The 17840-nt window shown below is 43.5% G+C and overlaps 1 protein-coding gene across 2 annotated transcripts; it reads right to left on the bottom strand.

Moving 5' to 3' along the window:
* Positions 1-201: 201 nt before the first annotated feature.
* Positions 202-16926, bottom strand: E2F7 (E2F transcription factor 7). 2 transcript variants are annotated; one of them, XM_015857006.2, is made up of 12 exons: positions 16648-16926; positions 14464-14739; positions 13288-13456; positions 11584-11865; positions 10785-10943; positions 9707-9844; positions 8782-8976; positions 8249-8333; positions 7030-7543; positions 6148-6418; positions 4578-4999; positions 202-3288 (listed from the first exon to the last, which is right to left on the bottom strand). In XM_015857006.2, the coding sequence occupies exons 1-12, from the start codon at positions 16732-16734 to the stop codon at positions 3112-3114; spliced, it is 2775 nt and encodes a 924-aa protein (XP_015712492.2). In that variant the 5' UTR covers positions 16735-16926; the 3' UTR covers positions 202-3111. The 2 variants fall into 2 exon arrangements, with proteins under 2 accessions (XP_015712492.2, XP_015712500.2); XM_015857014.2 differs by having other exon boundaries at positions 6148-6415; positions 16648-16900.
* Positions 16927-17840: the final 914 nt, after the last annotated feature.

The following is a 17840-nucleotide window of genomic DNA, read 5'->3' on the forward strand; positions in this document are numbered from 1 at the left end:
GACTTTATTAGCCAGCTTATGTTGCACTGGTCCTTGAGGCTACAGCAGCACAGTAAAACAGCTGTATGCTAAAGCAGTTGAAGTATGCTGTCATCCCATTACATATTTGGTGTTCAGATTCAACAGTGCTAATCTGAATGCATGGCAGATGGTTATTTATTTTCAAGGAATGCTCTCCATACTGACATCACAGCCTCAGACTTGGTTTTAGTTCCACTTTTATTCTGTAAAAGTTTAATATTTTGCTAAGAGATAGGATTAAAAAAATAATCATCCCAACATTGTGATTGGAGTAAAGCTATAAAGCAAACAGCTAAAGATTGCTACAGAGCAGGAAACGCGGGACAGTTACAAGCAGCAATAAAATTAATACCTATATTAAACTAGCAGTGCAAAGATACAAACTGGAAGCAGCTTTACATTAAAAAATACCGCTTTTTAAATACAGAAATAGCACCAATTTACAAAAGATAATCAGTTATGTAAACGTGGCAGGTAGATTCAAGTATAAGTTACACACTCACCCTCCCTAACAACTGTTTCAGAACAGAAAGGTTTTACAAACCCTGCAAAACATCATAGGTATGCACTTTTCCGCAGTGTGAATACAAATTCCAAAGCTACTTTGTTGGTGAATTGTTACCAGTTCCATTTACTGTTTTGCTTTCGGTGAAGGCAATGATAGAAAACAAACTCATTCTCTTACAACAGCCCACCCCTCTTGCTTTGCCTGTCAGCAGCAAGCAGCATTGTCCCCAGTGTCACCCAAACACCCCAGTGCTGCTGCTTTATCCATCCCTCCACCTACTTCAGTGATCATTTTGCACTGACAAAACCAGAACAGCACATAAACCCCCTTCTGCTCCCTGCCCCACATTTGCTTTCACAACCACATCCCATCCAACAGCTTTGACTGTGAGGGAGTTGATCCTCATTTCCAGGCCTGCTGTATTTACAGGAACTCAGAAGTAGAAGCAGAAATTGGAAATGGAAGATGCATTTTCAATCCCCGCATTTTCAAGTATGCTATGACACGGACTACAGCACAAGGCAAACACCATGATCATGCTTCAGCTGGAGTCAGTACTCAACCCCAGCACTCCCCCCTGCTGCCAGCTGCCATTTCATTCAAAGGCTGCACCACGCTCAAGAGGAAAAGACAAGGTTTCTAAAACGACATCCATGACATCCACCTCAACCACCGCAGCCTCTCTGCAGCCAACAACTGTAGGTTAGCACAACTGCAGCAGCAGCACCGTGCCCGTTACAGGTAACTTTTCAAAATGAAATAAATAGAAGTGGGTGTATAAGAAGAAAAAATTCAGAAGCAAAGATTGTAAACTTTCACAATTGTAGTGTGATTAGAAGAAAAAACAACAAGGAAAACCCACATTTAGCAGTCTGAACATTTCTTCTTATCATCCCTGACATTTCCTATGATAATTCCACTGTAGAGATCTCCCTTCGGTGAGGGCTAACCAGCTCTCCTTATAAGGCTGCTCTTCATTTATTCGAAGATAAGGCCACATTAACTCAATTCCCAGTTTAGGCAAAGTTTTTTCTTAAATTCAGTTTTTGTAATATATTATAAAAATAAAAATCCTCATCAAATTCCCAACTCCCACATAAAAGCTCAGCCTCCCTCGACCAAGTAGCACATCAGCCTCTCTGCTCTTGAACACCAGTACCAAAGTTCCTACTTGCAAGGGAAGAGCTGATGCTGTTGGCCCTATGCTTGCTAAAAATCCAGACTAACATGAAGTCAACAGCAATGCCTCCTGTCTTTTGAAAAGGAAACTGCACAAGTTTTATGGCAGACTGCTATACCAGTAAAGAACATACCCAACCATAAGAGTATTAACCCTTAAAATTATGTCCTATATTATTAATAGCACCACTCGTTATTTGAAGACCCTGAATGTTAAGTGTTACACATGCCCTTTTCTTCCTCCTTATCTTCTCATATGGAACACAAATAATTTTTTCCTACTTCCAAAATTGGACTCCCATTCTTTTTTCGCTTCTTTTGTGGTTTAGACAGATATGTGCCAAAAGATAAAATCTGCCTCATCTTCCAAGTACATTCAAACACTATTAAGTAGTTGCAAAATTCCCACAGATGAGCAGGCACTTAAAAATCTACTTAAGGGGTACAGACTGAAGTAAAACTCTAAGAAGGCACTTAAGGAGACCCAGGTTAAACTGAATCCCATAGTGTGATTACTGACTTACCGGTGTCCCTTTAGTCATAAAGTCCAGGACATATATTGCGTGGGAAACTAAATCTTAGCACAGCTCTCCCAGCAGCTTGACACTCTCAAATGACTTCATCAAACTTTTTTTAAGAAAGAATCCGGTTTTGTGTTCTTCACACCCACCTTTGTACCTTTTGCTCAGATTAGGAGAAAGAAACCCAAGGAACAATGCAGTTCATTGACGTAACTATAACAACGTTAACACAGTTCTTTTGGTCTTAATGTATACATTCACTCACATGGCGTTGTTATTAGTTTTCCTAACCACAAGCGCTGGGCAAATTGTACAACAATTGACTGACATTCAAGTAATCCTACCCTGAGAAAATCTGCTACTCTGAAGCTCCCACTCTAATGTACAAAATACACAGCAAGAGGCTGTACTGAGGAGGCAGGGTTTGGCAGATTGTTTTAGCTCATCAATTTCACCACAGATTTACTCAGGGTAAGCAGACATGTTAAAGAAAAAATGGCTTACCCCAGGTAAGTGCTAGATGTCTCACTTAAAACCATGAGCAAAGAACCCGTGGGGACTCCAAGGAAATCTCTTGGCATCTCCTCACAATGATAAGAGTTTTCCAGATTAAAACCACAAATGAAATTTGATGCCCACAAGGTTATGTGAACTACAGCACCTGAATTCAGATCAGTACTGAAGGAACAATTAAGTACAAGGTTTTCAGTGCCAAGTGTGATTTGTGGAGAAGGTTAACAGAACTGGTGGGTGAATGGATAGTGGGGAAGTGGGCCAAAAGGGATGATATGTCAACATGCTCCTCGTCAGATTAAGAGCTTGTTCTCTTGTAACAAATACCGTGTCCTAGGACAATCTGCCCAACCTTTGCAATGCGTGGAGTTAATCAGTGCTGGTACTAGAGATTTCTAGCCTTCTCTGCACGGAGCTGGCATTTCTGGTCTGGTTGCCTTCGCTTTTCTTCCACGCACCAGGATCTCCAAGACTTCCCGGAGTTTTGAAGAACGCCTCGTGACGTGCAGGACGAACGCTCTTGGGAGTGACAGGAGTCGATGAAGGCTATTTGTGAAACAGAACCAAGGTAATTCAGTTGTGTTTTATTAGTCTACATGCAAGCATGCCTACAAGGTCTCTTCAGTTTGCAAGAAGCCCAGCATCCTGTGCTACTATGGGGAACCGTGTCACACAATACATTCAGGAGCTCCACATGAATAGCTCTGAGCTATCTGTCACTGCTGGGAAACTGAAAACCTTTATCTCATTTCCAACTTAAGTATATTCACCACTAGTTTGTACTCATTCACTCTTATGCCAGTCTTGTCCTCTAGCTTGAATGGCTCTTTCCCCTCCTTAACGTTTTGATCATTTCTGTTATTTGCTAGCAACAAAACAGATCTAAAATTAGTCTACTAAACCCAAGCCTCTTCTGCTTTAAGTGTTGCTCTAATGCTGGTATCTGTAAACAGGTTGACTCTATTACAGCCTTTTTGTAAAGCCTGAACAACATAAAATAACATTCATAAAGCTTCCAAAAGTTCTGTTTGTCTCTTTATTAGATGGCAGAAAAACACATCTCAGACTAAAAATATGTAAGCTAAAGCAGTGCCAAAATATCATTGCTAATAGTTGTGCACAGCTAACACAGTGTGACATAACTATTTTAACTCATTAGTTGTCCTTCAGATCAACGAGTCCTTCCTTTGTGAATTTATCATTTATATATTCAAAAAATCCACTGCTATGGTAAGTTCTCAAAAATACTTTTTGATCTTCAAGGAAGATCAAGTGGTTATCACTCAGTTCTGTTAGGTGCCGCTGCTAAGCTCCCTTTACTTAGTGAGCAGAGATTAGAATGGGGGTGAGGACATAACCCAGAACATTACCACCTGTTCTGGCCATTTGACACTTTAATGATGACAAACAATCCTCCCATCTTCCCAGTGAGTTTCTATAGCTCCTGCATGATACACTTAGGATCAAACAGGGGTTTAAAAAAAAAAAAAAAAAAGCAACAACCCAAAGCACTCAGATCTTGGGAAAACAACCACAGACTCGTTTTTCTTCCTCTGTTCAGTCAGACTTCTAAGATTTCAAAATGTAAGAATTGAAAACTCACCACTTTACCACTCAGCATGAGATACCCTACGCTGGGCCGTGTGTTTAACAAACACTATCCCAATCCCTCCCACCACGACAGATGGACACGTGAATTATGTGGACTACACCACCTCCCAGCCTGCCAACTTGCTGCTCTGGCACACTAGCACCAGTCTGCAGCACAAGCTGCCTTCAGTCCCATTGAGTTGGAACTGTGTTTTCACTGTTATTCAGTCACCTTTGATGCTTACCTGCTGCAGTTTCAGAAGGGTCACCGGATGCCCCACACACACAGGGGAGTCCAGTTTAACAGCACTGCAGGACCTCGCGAGCATAGGTCTCAGATGCGCAGCAGGGTGAGCAGTTTGCTGGGGATCCACTGATGGTGAGGGTGAGGCATTTGGAGTAACTACTGCTGTGGTGCCTATGAAAACAGGAGTTGTTGATGCCAGGCCAGGCATGCTGATATTCATGGAGGCAGCAGCAGAGGAGCCATCAGGAACTGGAGAAAGAGGGCTGGGAATTGCAGGAGAACAGACGAGAGGAAAGGAAGCCAAGGCTGCTGATGGCACCATGACACAGGGGACGCTCAGAGAAGGTAACTGGCCTGCAGGCAGCCCGATGGCACCAGGAGCTTGGTTTGCAGAGAACAGGAAATTAAAACTACTTAATCCTAAACAAAAGAGAGAAACAGCGAGGCATTAATACAGTTGACAAATTGGGATTAAGCTAACACAACTTCATACAGAACAGGAGGGAGGTATGACAAGAAAGAAGGAAGGATAGGCTGCCCAGGAAGAAGCAGAACTGTGGCTGTTAAGCCAGGCTCTTTTTTCCTACATACCCCCATGTCCCCCCCTGCTGCCTGTTCGTTCTCTCTACATCTGTTCACTTCATTCATACTAAGCACCACCTACGTCTCGCTATTTTCTGCTTCTAACTTGAGTTATGGGCAACAGCTTGGCTAAACAAACTCTTTACACTAACAAGAATCCTATTCTCTGCTATATCAAAGTACATGCACTGTGTTTTAGCAAAAAAATAAATAAATACAAAAAGAAAACATCTACATATACCCTAAAGATGCTCATTTTACTTTGAAAAAGAAGCTGGTTCCCACTTTGTTTGACCTTCCAAAATTCCAAGTTCAGCATTTTCCAACTGAGTATCTCTATCCTATAAGTTCCACACAAGTCAAAGCCCACAGGCCCTATTCTATGCCACAAGGGAGTCAAATATGAAAGCAGTGGTCATAAAAATCTACCTCGCATGTGTTGCTCCCAAAAATCAGTCTTTGGCACCATGTAAGCACAGAAACAAACAAGGGTAGACATGAAATCCTGGTGTATTTGCAGCTGCTTCCTCCCTGTTCCTACTGTGTCCTTGGATACTCCCAGCAATTCAGTTTGTGTGGCACGATCCCATTGAGGCATAAACAAGAAAGTGCAAAGGGTGGCTAAGTGCACCCTTAGGGGAATGCTGCTGCACTATTCTGGCCACCTTACTGACAAATCTAGACTTTCAATACCCTCGGTTTTGAATACCAGACAGGTGTCTTAATTTTGCAGCACATAATTCAAGCGTGCAAAATCTACACTATTTATCTCTAGTAACACCTGAGTGCCTAAAAAATAGAAAGCCTCTGTTTTCAGAGAAGAAACAATTCATATGGAAGTCAGTTATTAAACTACTACAGAGAGCTGCTGACACTTATTGTGCCAACCACAGACTTCCTGACCTATCTGTAGGTCTCCCTGTTTGAATGCCTCAGTGAACAGATGGAAAGGTTTGAGTGCCTCTAGATCCCATGTCTGCCCTTACCAGCAGCAGGCTGAACATAAAGATACTGTGGTACAAAAGGCTGACTGGCATTTCCTTTAGAGATGTGATCTTTTCCTGGAGAAGGTTCATCGTGGTCTTTATTCTGAGACCATTTTTCTTGCTCCTGAGAATCCAAAAGCTTAGTAGACTTTTTGTCTGCAGTCTCTGGAGTAGCAGGACTTGAGAGGTCAAGATGAAAAGCTTCTAGATGTACAGCAGATGCGTAGCCACTTTCTGGGGCAGTGTCTGCCTTAGGCGACTCAACAGGCTTCTAAGCAAAAACAAGAGAGGTAATGAGGAGTCCAAATTGAAGTATGGTATGATGTCTCATATGCCTTCTTCAACTACAGAATAAAACACGTACCCGTTTCAGATTTATATTCAAACACTGGTGTGGGGCCTGACCTCTGCTTTCAATAGTGAAGAGAGCTGAGAAATAGATGCACTTCATTATCTGCTCTCTCACCAATGTGCTGTGGGCAACCCTGAGTATATAATGAGCGTATACTGAGGCTGGAGATTAGGGTGAAAGTACTAATCACAATTTCTGTGGGTCAGTGGAATAAGCAAAGAGTGGAGGATGGGGAGTAATAGTCATATTGATTTCTTCTCCCCCGCTACCCCAATGATAACAATGATTCCAAAGGACAGCTGATCATCACTTTGCAATTCAAAGCAATCATGGTCCATTTTCTACTAACACTGCAAAAACATTTCCTAGTTAATGCCTATACTTCCTGATACAGCACTCACGTAATTCCATTAACATGCTAATTTGTATCCACGACAAGAATGATTTTCTCGTTTCTAAAAACACTATACTGGGAAAAAGTTTTCCCAATGAATAGGAAGCTCAACTGATAAAGAAATTCATTTCTTTACCTTGGGTACCACAAGTGAGATAGGGACATCACTCTGTCCAATGATCTGCTTTTTAGCAGCTGGTTCTTCATCATCAGTAGGAGCAGAGGGCGATGTGCACCTGTGGGAGCTGCGTTTCTGGCAATGAGCTGGAGGTACAGCACCCTGAGCTTCTGGGGGCAAGGCCTTCTCCTCTGCACTCCCGCTCTCCCTTGAGAGATTCTCCTGAAGACCACCACACAGCATGAAAAAGGATGATGAAGGGAAACACAGGAAGGGTTGGCTGGGGAGTAAGGGAGGTTTTCCATTCTCTGTCTTGGTGGCTGCTGCACTGGAAGGATGCAGAGCTTGGCTGCTGACCCCTTTTGGCAGCAAAAGGCTTGGCATATCTGCCTGGACCACAGGGAAAACTGCCTGAGATAACGGGTTAGCACAAAAATCAGAGTCCCCAGGAACTGGAAGAAGGGAGATAGGTGAGGTTTCACTTGGGTTCCTTACTGCATCGAGTATTGCTTCTGCGGCACAAGCTTTGCTCCTAAAGAAAAGAACAAAAACATTCAGTACAAAAGTAAACCCATGTTTTATCCTTACAAGCTACTACATACACAGGCATAAACACGGAAAATTCACAAAAAAACTCCACCTATTTTCACAGTTTGCAAGGGTCTCTTTTTATTACATCAAATTATACGGAAGCAGACTCATCAATTGCTTGGCAGAACAATAATGCTTTCAGCTGCACTTGACTGGACTAGAAAAGGCCACTAGGGAGATGCGCCTGGCATCCAGACACAAACTCAAATTGGAATAGATGTAGAGAAGACCCACTAATATGACAAGGGAGGTTTTCCATGGAACTGTGATTTGCTCAGCCTAAGTAACATGAAAAAGCCTCCTTTTTCAGTAAAGCCCTGTATGGACACACCTGAGATAAACAACTACTACTGAAGCAAAAGGATACCAGTGGAACAAACATAAGTACATATGCGTTGGCTGTGAATAAGCTCAAGTAGTTAAACAGAAGAAAACTTTTAATTAATATAGCAATCAAGTTAGATAGACCACTAGACAAAAAGCCCCACCAAAGATACAAGCAATACTGAGACCAATAAGCATTAAAATACCTATAAGGAGACTCTGGGTCCTTTCTATACTGGTACAATGAACTGAATCCAGCCTTTAACTTCCCATGGCAAACACCAAGCTGAAACAAGACCGGAGTTTTTAAACACCATCTTACCTGGTATCTTCCTCTATCTTCTGCCTGCAGACAGTTGCTAGATTTATCATTTTTGAGCAATACTCATCTGAATTCACAATGCAAGCTGAAAGAACGAAGGAACATTCAGTTAGTAAAAGACAGGTTTACTAAGTGTATTTTGATACTGGCCATATAAAGTACTGGCTACAGTGTTTCTTCCCTGACACATTTTTATAGTGTCTAGTAATCACCTAAAGCCAGAACCTGAAACATTCTCAGAACTCTCAGTCCCACCCAGGAGGTGTTTGACACCATTACTTCCTATAACAGGGACCCGTGAAAGGCTTGCTCATTTTAAAGAGCTATCTGTTATTATTACAATAAATTCCACTATTTTAAGAACCATAAATTAAACCAGCCATCCAAAATACAAGTGAAAGTACTGGCACCTACCTAAGGTAATTCATATATATTTTAGTAGGCTGTTTCACTTGGTCAGCTGCCTTAATGAGTGTGCTTACATTTGGGCAGATTCAGTAGCATACAAACAAACACGCTTCCTTAGTAGTTACCTTGTCTCTCTCGATTTGGGCTGCTGGGCTCAGAGCTGACCTTCCTTTTGGTACCTTCACAGGGCTGTGCACTGTTAAACGAAGCATGACGTGTGAACCTCTGCTTTCCGGTAGTACAGATCTGATACGGGGCACAGGCTCCTCTTCGTGCCTCTGCTGGAGGACCAGATGTTGGGCAGTGCCCTCTTGGCTCATCTGAAGGGATATAGTTTGGTACAAGTCATTCAAAGTAGACAGCTCGTTATTTAGACTTCTGCCATGTTAATAAAATTGGCCATAGGAGAAGAGGTAACCTCTATACCATCCCAAGCCCCACAACATTAAGTATATCACAGTTGGGTAAGCATGGGTAAACAAGACAATGGCTTCCCTCTTTACAGTTCCATGGTAGCTGCAGGAAGCAACTATGCTCCAGTGTGTATGGCCAGCAAGAGAAAGGGGCCTAAAATATCATTAACATTTACAATCAAGTATGCTTTACTTTTACTTGGTCATAGCACTGGCCCAACTCACAAAAAATACAGTAGCACAAGGCTTTCCTTCACACTTGTTTCTAGACAAGAATCAGCAGCTTACAAGAGTTCAGGCCAATCCTCTCCTTTACAAACTTCTTCATGAGAAAATACAAGTTCTCTTATCAAGGAAACAACTCATTATCAAGTTATGATAGAAATACTGAGGTGTTGTAATCCCTAAAACCCACGGAACCACATCTGGAGATGTAGGCATAATCTTCTATTGTTCTACAACTCATCTAGTTAATTATCATTAGGTAAGCTTGGTTAGGGCAAATTTGGAGCTGGTAAGTGGTTGATAACCACACGACAGTTAATTAATGTCAAGACATTCCTCACATGCGGAAAACTACCTTCTGTAATCTGGAAACTAATGTCAGAAGAAAAGTGCAGTGAGCTACACAATTTACCGGTCTTTCCAGGGAAGTCCACAGGCCCAATCCATTTGAAAGCTGGCTTGCGGCCTCGTTCCTCTGTGACATGAACTTTCTTTATCAAGCATAGGCTGGTAAGGACATTGGCGATATCATACAGCCTTCGTACCTTTGCTAAGGAAAAAGAACAGGCGTAGTCAAGGCAGTCACATTTACAATGCAGACAGTACGTATTTATGTAGTAATTTCATTCTAGAGTATCATCACAGATGAGACAAGTAAAATCAAACTGAAATGGACTCCAATAACCCCTCTAAAGGCTGCCATACCAGCTCCCATTTCCACCTGCTTATCATCACTCATTTTATTTTAGCTGCGCATCCAGCCTACCTCATTTTGATGGAAATGAATTAGGGAGTGATTACATCATTGGAGGACCAGAAAAGGCAGCAACCTCCATAAAGGGAAAAATCAACACATATAAGAAAGAAGCTTGTGAATGTGCACAAGGAAAAGAAAAAAAAATCTCTGAGACTCCAATAAATAACATTTTGGAGCTGGATACAGTACACATATCCACTGCTCAGCTAAAATTCTTTCCTTTCTCCTGGCATCTGGAATAGCATTTTAACACTGACATAGCTATACTTCATTTAAAAGGGCAAAACGATTTCCTAACGCTGTTTTTGTCAAGTTGTCCAAGAGATCTAAGTACCAAACCCCACTAACAAAACCATGCTATCCAGCTGTCAGACTTCTGGGGTGAAAAGGAAAAGTAACAAACTTCTTCAGAGAAAACACAAACAACACATGTCATTTCACTAAGTCTTAAAACACGCCATTCAAAGGAAAATGAAATAAGGTATCAAGTATAAAGAATTCAACTTAGAAACCCAATTTTCACACATTCTGAAACTAAAACTTTAAGATGATCGTTAAATTGATACTTTTTACCCCAAGGTCTATTTAGAGAAACTGTTTCCAATCAATAGAATCCAACCCCTATTTTAGCAAAAGATTCCTGACCTGTTCTTGCTGTTACCTACTGGTGTCAGTCCAAACATGCCCCTTTTCCTTACTCACTGTCTGCTTTGTCTCTCAATACCCAGCTTACTTTTAAATTTGCTGTAATCCACCGTATCCTGGTTTTCTTCTATCAAGATCTTCGCTGCGATGTCCAGAGTGACTATCTTGGTCTTGGAGACAAGGAACAGCATGACAAACTTTTGGCTCATAATCCGCAAGGACTTGTCCTTTCTGCTGTTTGCAGATGCTGTGTTACAAATAACACCCAAGCCTCTTAGCATATGTCATCCATCACAGCCAGAAAACTAATCAGTAGGTTTCTCACACATAAAAGGAGTAAAGTATTTTCTTGTCAGGAAGCAGAAATCTTTTGAAAGGCAGAAAATAACTGGATAAGGCAAACAGAAGCCTCTCTTCAAGAGGCAATACAAATTAAAGCTTACAGAAATAGCCTTTAGAAAGACAGATTCCAAAGCTGATTCTCCACTGTGTTACACAGTCCTGTGCAATTATCATTTTAATGGACTTTAGAACTTAAACAGTACGCATTATATGGGGAATGTGTAAATAATGGACAATGGAATATGACTCTTTCTGTTAAAAGAATGCATTTATTGTCAGGTACGGATGGGGAAAAAGAGGACTGGAGCATCTTGCAGAGGTTTCTGACAGTCCAGAGGAGAAAAGGAAAATCTGCTCTGACACCAATGCTAGGGGCAGGGCAGCAGAATGAATTCCATCACTTATACAGTGAATTCAGCTCCTTTTTGCAAGGAGTAACTTTTTACCATTTAATTCAGAAGCACAACAAAGGGAAAAAGTCACACGGTAAACAGGAGAAAGAGACCTATGTCTGTATCTCACACTGCATGCATTAGTTATCTTACCGGATGTGCAATCTGGTTCTGCAAAGTCAAGTAACGGTCTGTCTTGTGAGTCTGGCACTGTTTCCTTTTTCTGCTCTCCAGATTTGTACTCTGTGTCCTGTTCCTTGCACTGGGAGGTCACTAGCTCTCCATATTGCAGCTCCCCTGCTTCCTGAAGCGTCTGCAGAGTCTGACTTAGGTTGTGCCGCCCGTGCCAGCAGTACTGGTTCTTGGCCACACGACTAACCAAGTGCAACGACTCCAGCACATTCACTATGTCATAAATTCTCCTCCTCCCAACTCCTGTTTTAAGAGGGGAAAATAAAAGAGAGAAAATAAAAATGTTTGCCTAGTTTTAACCCGCTCTTCAGCAGAAACTGAACAAAAAACAGGCGGTTCTCCACACTGAGTATTCACAAAGCATCTTTCATTTGTTCTCCTGAACATGTTACATTACACCCACCCAAATCTGCAAAATCAAAACCAATGCATGACTGAGGAATGATGTCTTCTGTCTGTTCAACAGATACAAGCTCAACCATAGCTACATCTTGAAAGACTGACAGAGTTCAGATGAACTTGCTGCAGATTGTTCAGCTTCATTCACACTTAAGTATACTGTCCTAAGAGCAAGAGCACTTTGGCCCTTCTTTTCAGAGTGCTGGAGTTCAGGCATGGATCTGCCTAAAAGTGTGTGTGTCAGGAAGGGCAGGGAAGGGTCTGAGTCCTGACACAGGGTAGATATGAAATCTTACACCTGCAGTGGAAACAAGTCCTCATAGAAAGCCAATGGGAAATCTACAAAGTAACAGCAATTAGAGTTCAGACTGACCAATGTGAGCAAAGCAGGGAACTGTATATGAAGGGGCTGCTGGCTCCACTTGCTATCCCAAGCACTGCCCTCCAGTGGTGTTTGAAGTGTGGCTGTTGTTTACGACACAGTGTACATTACACCATCGGCAGCAACTACACCTGAAATCCCATAACTATTAGCATCAGCTGAGCAGAACACGGGCTGGCCAAAGGCAAAGGTTTCGAAAGATTTCTCGGCAGAAGGCAAGGCCTTGATGCATCTGTTTACCCATCTGCATAATATGGATAACACTTACAGCTTCAAATGGATATTAAAACAAACAATTCATGAATATTTCGAGTGTGGGCATCCTGGAGTGAAAGATACTCCAGATAAGCAGAGTGCAACACACATTTTGGTGCCCACCACATACCAGCAGCAAAATTTCTCGTCATTAGAAAGGCAGGGTAACACCAGCCCCAGCATGAGATCAAGCACTACTCCTATGCAGCTATACAAAGAAGTCATGAAGTATTGTTTCCCTAATTGACTTCCTACGCCTACTTGTTTGCAATTGTTTCCCTAAAGTTTTCATTTTGACACAAATTGTTGTTTACTAGTTTCCCTATAAAGGGCTTCCAACTCCCACAACTGCTCCAATGTTCAGCACATGGAAAATTTAAGAAAGCAACAGCATTGGGAGACAGCTGAAGGACTGACCTGTTTAGTAAGAAGTACTGCCAGAAAGCAGATTTCAAAACAGCCTCTTTGGAATATTAGGCATTTCTAGCTTGTAATTAGTATGATTAGAAGAGTATCCAGATGCAAGGAAAGGCAGATTTTGAACACTCAGTAACAAGGTTGGCCTTCTCGAACACATTCTGTAAGATTACCCGGATGATCATTTACCCCATTTTTGCAGGTATACATACCAAGAATTGATGCCACTTCATCCAAAGAAATTGTAGTTTTTTCTGTTGACAGTGGATAACTTGGATAACGAGCTAGAAACTTCTGGCACAAGAGTCCTAAGCTTTTCTGTTTTCTGCTGGGCCTTTGCTTTTCAAATTCATCAACCGTGCCGTCATCTACCATATCATACTGTTAAAATATAAGCGTTGAGCCTTTAGTGCAGGTGCTCAGAAATAAGGCATAGCCAAGCAAGGTATATTTCAGGTGACAGCAATATTCAGACTTCCTAACAAGAGCCTCTCGCAAGAGCAGAGCACTTGGGTGACACACTTCTGCTTGCATATACTTTAATCCAACACACAACAGCTGTAATGAAATACTCTTACCTGTAAGTTCATGCAATAATGGTTTTGCATAAACAAACACATATCTGAACTAGCAAATTGGAGCTTGGAAGGAATACTTCTGTTTGAGAGAGGAAGAGGAATACTTCCTTTAACACCTCTGGATCGAGTAAGTCAGAAGATGAACAAACCATCAAATAGCTCCTGCAAAACCACTTTCAAGAGAAATTACTGTCCTTCACAGTGGTTAACTTTAAGGAACTGGGCTGGATGGTGTGGGGAAGAAGGGAAAGTATGATACTAAGAGGCTATAAAAGGCACTACAAAGGCTCTAAGCCTTAAACTTAGTTAAGCTGTTAGTTTAAGGGAACTTAACTTTACTGATCAGTCTGAGGAGGTGTGGCAAATAAGGCAGAAGACTGCAAAAGCAGAGGGAAATACATGCCCATGCTGTAGTCCAATTGCTTTTGAAAATGGCAGCACAGTGGCCAAGCAGGGCGTCTGTTTAAAAATAAACTGGCAGCTTTCTTTCTAATGTGGTTTGGAAAATAGCTTTGAGGAAAACTGAAATGTGCTGGTTTCACCACTGTAAGCTCTACTTCTTTCACTGTCCTCTCAGATCAACTCATCTTCAGGCTCTCGTGTGGTCCCAAGTCAGTCATTGCTAAGACAGCTACCTTCAGTCTTTGAAATTCACACTGGTCAAGCAGCGCTGCTCTGGCAACTGACCTTGGGAATGTTCTGACATACTGCAATAGGGGAGCTGAGGACCAGTTGGAAGAAAACTAATGCTCAGTTAAAAGAAGGTCTGAATTGGGACTGAATATAAGGTAACCATGTTCTGAGTCTTACCTGTAATGAGTCAGGTATGTCATTCTGCTCACTATTTTCTATTGGCCTGAAGAGCTCTTTCTTCTTTTCCCTGTCCCTCATGTCAGGGCTAGCAGCACTAATGAGCATCTTCAGGTTAGCAGTGGGGGTCCAAGGGTCAGCCTGAGGTCTGTCAATGAGCTTAACAGGTGTCATTGGATTTCTGTCCGGGGTGCAGCCCTTCTGCTTTGATAAGTCAACTGGATCATTCTTAATGGGAGTCTTTGGAGTCATCCTGGACCGATCAAGTATGTTTTCCTATTAAAAACAGAAAACAGTTTGATAATCAATTTTATTTTGTTCTTATGAAAGTAACCTTAGCGAGTCATGCCTTGGCACTCACCACTGTATTTAGTGCAGTTCTTCTGCATTCATTGGAAGCAGTGAAACATTCTATGTGATAGCATACGGGACACAACCCTAAATTACAGAAGATGAGGTGAAGCAGTCAAACTTGGCCTACTACACTTTTAATTTCCATTCTTACGAGACAGCATTGCCCATGAACATAAATTGGATGGAAAGAATTCATTGGTCACATTGCACTCATAATATAAAAAATATTTTAAAAAAAAATAAAAAAATATGAGGTTCTGCTTGAGAAGTCTCCAATGAAAAGCCATGCTGGGAATGCAGCTTGGGTTGTCAGGAGCATCGAATTGAAATGAACTTCATGTGCAAGGGGAGCAAGCTTTACACCCATGCTGTCTGCTGCTCAGAACAACAAAGAACTCAATAACGGCATTCCTTGACCAGAGCTGGGAGCTGCCAGAAGGAAAAGCTTAACCTGTAAGCTGATTTTCATCGTTCCTTGAATGAAATAAAGCTGAATTCCCTCCAGTCCCCAGCTGCAGCCCAACCTTCTCTCATCTTTGGGTCTCATAGGAGGGCCAGATTCCTTACCCCTGCCCTTACTGTGAGAGCCCTCACTGCCAACCAATAAGTAACTGAAAGGAATTCATTCCAGAAAGCATCAATGGCACTGAGAAATCAGCTTCTGAGCTACAGAAGACAGTTTCACAGCAGCCTGTGGATTGAAGCAGGTCACAAATGCTGAAGGAACGAGGAAGACAGAAGGTCACTCTGCTGTCTTTGCAGGATGCATCAGATGGCGCAGAGAAGGCCATTTTCTATAAGGGTGGTGAAGTGCTGCAACAGGTTGCCAAGAGAGGTGGCAGAAGCCCCATCCCTGAAGGAGATACTCAAGGCCGGGCTGGATGTGGCTCTGAGCAACATAATCCAGCTGTGGTGTCCCTGTTCATTACAGGGGAGTTGGACTAGATGCCTTTAGAGGTCTCTTCCAACAATAAGGACTTGATGATTCTAAGAACTTGTTCACGTTTTGCTGTTTATCATTAACAATTCAGCTATCACTAGCAAATATATTAGGTATTTAAGCAGGTGACCTCAAATACTACTTCATCAAGCCCAATCCAGCCAGCAAACACACCTACAGCTGGCTTTTACCAGAAGCAGCTCTGCAACATTCAGTGTGGGGATCAACCTGGCCCATCAAAAGCATTCTGAGCACCAATATGGAATATTTATGCATACATTTATCTATGAATAACCCTAAATTAGATAATAAGTATCTTCTTTTCCAATCAACAGCAGCCAGCTGTAACTGTGACAAAATAGGAGTGAATTCAGAGGCGACAGCGCTGCTTGGAATATATACTCGCACAGAGCTGGCACTTCGTATGTTCTTCTAAGTTCCCATCTGGCAACAGATCAACACTCAATGTGCAGCAGAGGAAGTCCCTTTCCCCTCATGTTTCTGCTGGTGCCATTGGGACTGCAGTGAGGGTCACTATAGAACCCCTGCTTCCCCTGCCTCCAACACCTGTCCTTGTGCAGGTATCACAAAGGAGTAGATGAAGCACTTCTGCACTTCAGCCCACATCCACTCCACTACCAACCTCCCAGACTATGACATCTGGAACACCACAACTACCCGCTGAGATGAGCGACCAGGCAGGTAAAACCTGGCTTCACGTTGATAAAGGAGAGCTGGCTCAAAGCACAGAGGGCCGCAGGGTTTAACCCGGCGGCAGCGCGACCGAATCCCCCGCGCCCAGTCAGAGCCCGGAGCCCCGTCCCGGGGGGCAGCGCCGCCCCGACCCCCTGACAGCGCCTGGGGCAGGTGCTCCCCGATCCCCCGCTCACCTTGTGCGCCGCCTCCGTCTCGGCGCGGCCCCGGCGGCTCGGCCGGACGGCCGCCAGGTCCCGCAGGCTCAGGACGTTCGCCTCCATCCGCACACAGAGAAGCCGCCTTCGCGCCGGCCCTTAAGGGCAGCCCGCCCTGCCGGGGGGGGTTGGACGGGCGCGGCAGGCGGGCACCCAGCGGCGGGCGGCCTCACCTCGGCAGCGGCTGGGGATGGAGCTGGGGCTGGGGCAGGGCCGGGCCGTGCCGCCCGCCCGCCGGCCGCTCCCGCCAGGCGCCGCAGTCCCCGCGCTGGCGCCCTCAGCCATCGCTTGCTCGATCCGGCCAATCAGGCGCGGCCTGCAGGCCAATCAGAACGCGGGCGAGCGGCGCGCGGCAGCGCGGGACCAGGATCCCGCCCGCGCGGGGCCGGTTCGCTCCTTTTTTCTTGGCGCGGGCGCCGGCGGCCCTAATGCCTTCCCCTAATGCCTTCCCCTATTGCCAGCCCCTACTGCCAGCCCCTACTGCCAGCCCCTACTGCCAGCCCCTGCTGACATCCCCTCCTGCCCCGCCTCCAGCACCTCAGACCGAGCGGCCGGGTACGGAGCTGGGGGAGTGTGCAGAAGAACTTCTTTACATGTAAGTGTGAGGGAGCACTGGAACAGGCTGCCCAGGGAGGTGGTGGAGTCTCCTTCTCTGGAGATATTCAAGACCCGCCTGGATGCCTACCTGTGTGATGTGGTGTAGGGAAGAGACTGATCACATCTCTTTAGTCAGACTTGCACCTGAAAATCACTTCCAGCTGCTGCTGTTAGAGAGCTGGCTTTCACAAAGGTAGCATTACACCTCCAAGCGATTACTGGATGGTGAAATTAAATTGTTATTAATGATCAGCTCTTTGTACAATTACAATTTCATTACTCTTCTCTGAATGAGATATAGTTTGCTTAATGTCCCATAGCATAAACCTTCTTTGCTAGGGTTACAGATAGATGACTTTTCAAGCAGAGAGGCGGGAACAAAGGATCGGTGTTTAGTTGTTTAACTAAGAATTAATACTTAATGCAAAACAGTTGTAATAGTTATTAAAATAATTACTAGAGTATTATAGGGTGACACTGTACAGACACAGGGATTGTTGGCTGAAGCCTTGTCTTCCTGTGCAGACCGAAATATCTTTACTGTGGACAACCCTCAATCTAAAAGATAAGGGGTT

This window comes from Coturnix japonica, chromosome 1 (assembly GCF_054131305.1).
Source record: "Coturnix japonica strain WE chromosome 1, WE-NBRP24, whole genome shotgun sequence".
Lineage (NCBI taxonomy): Eukaryota > Metazoa > Chordata > Aves > Galliformes > Phasianidae > Coturnix > Coturnix japonica.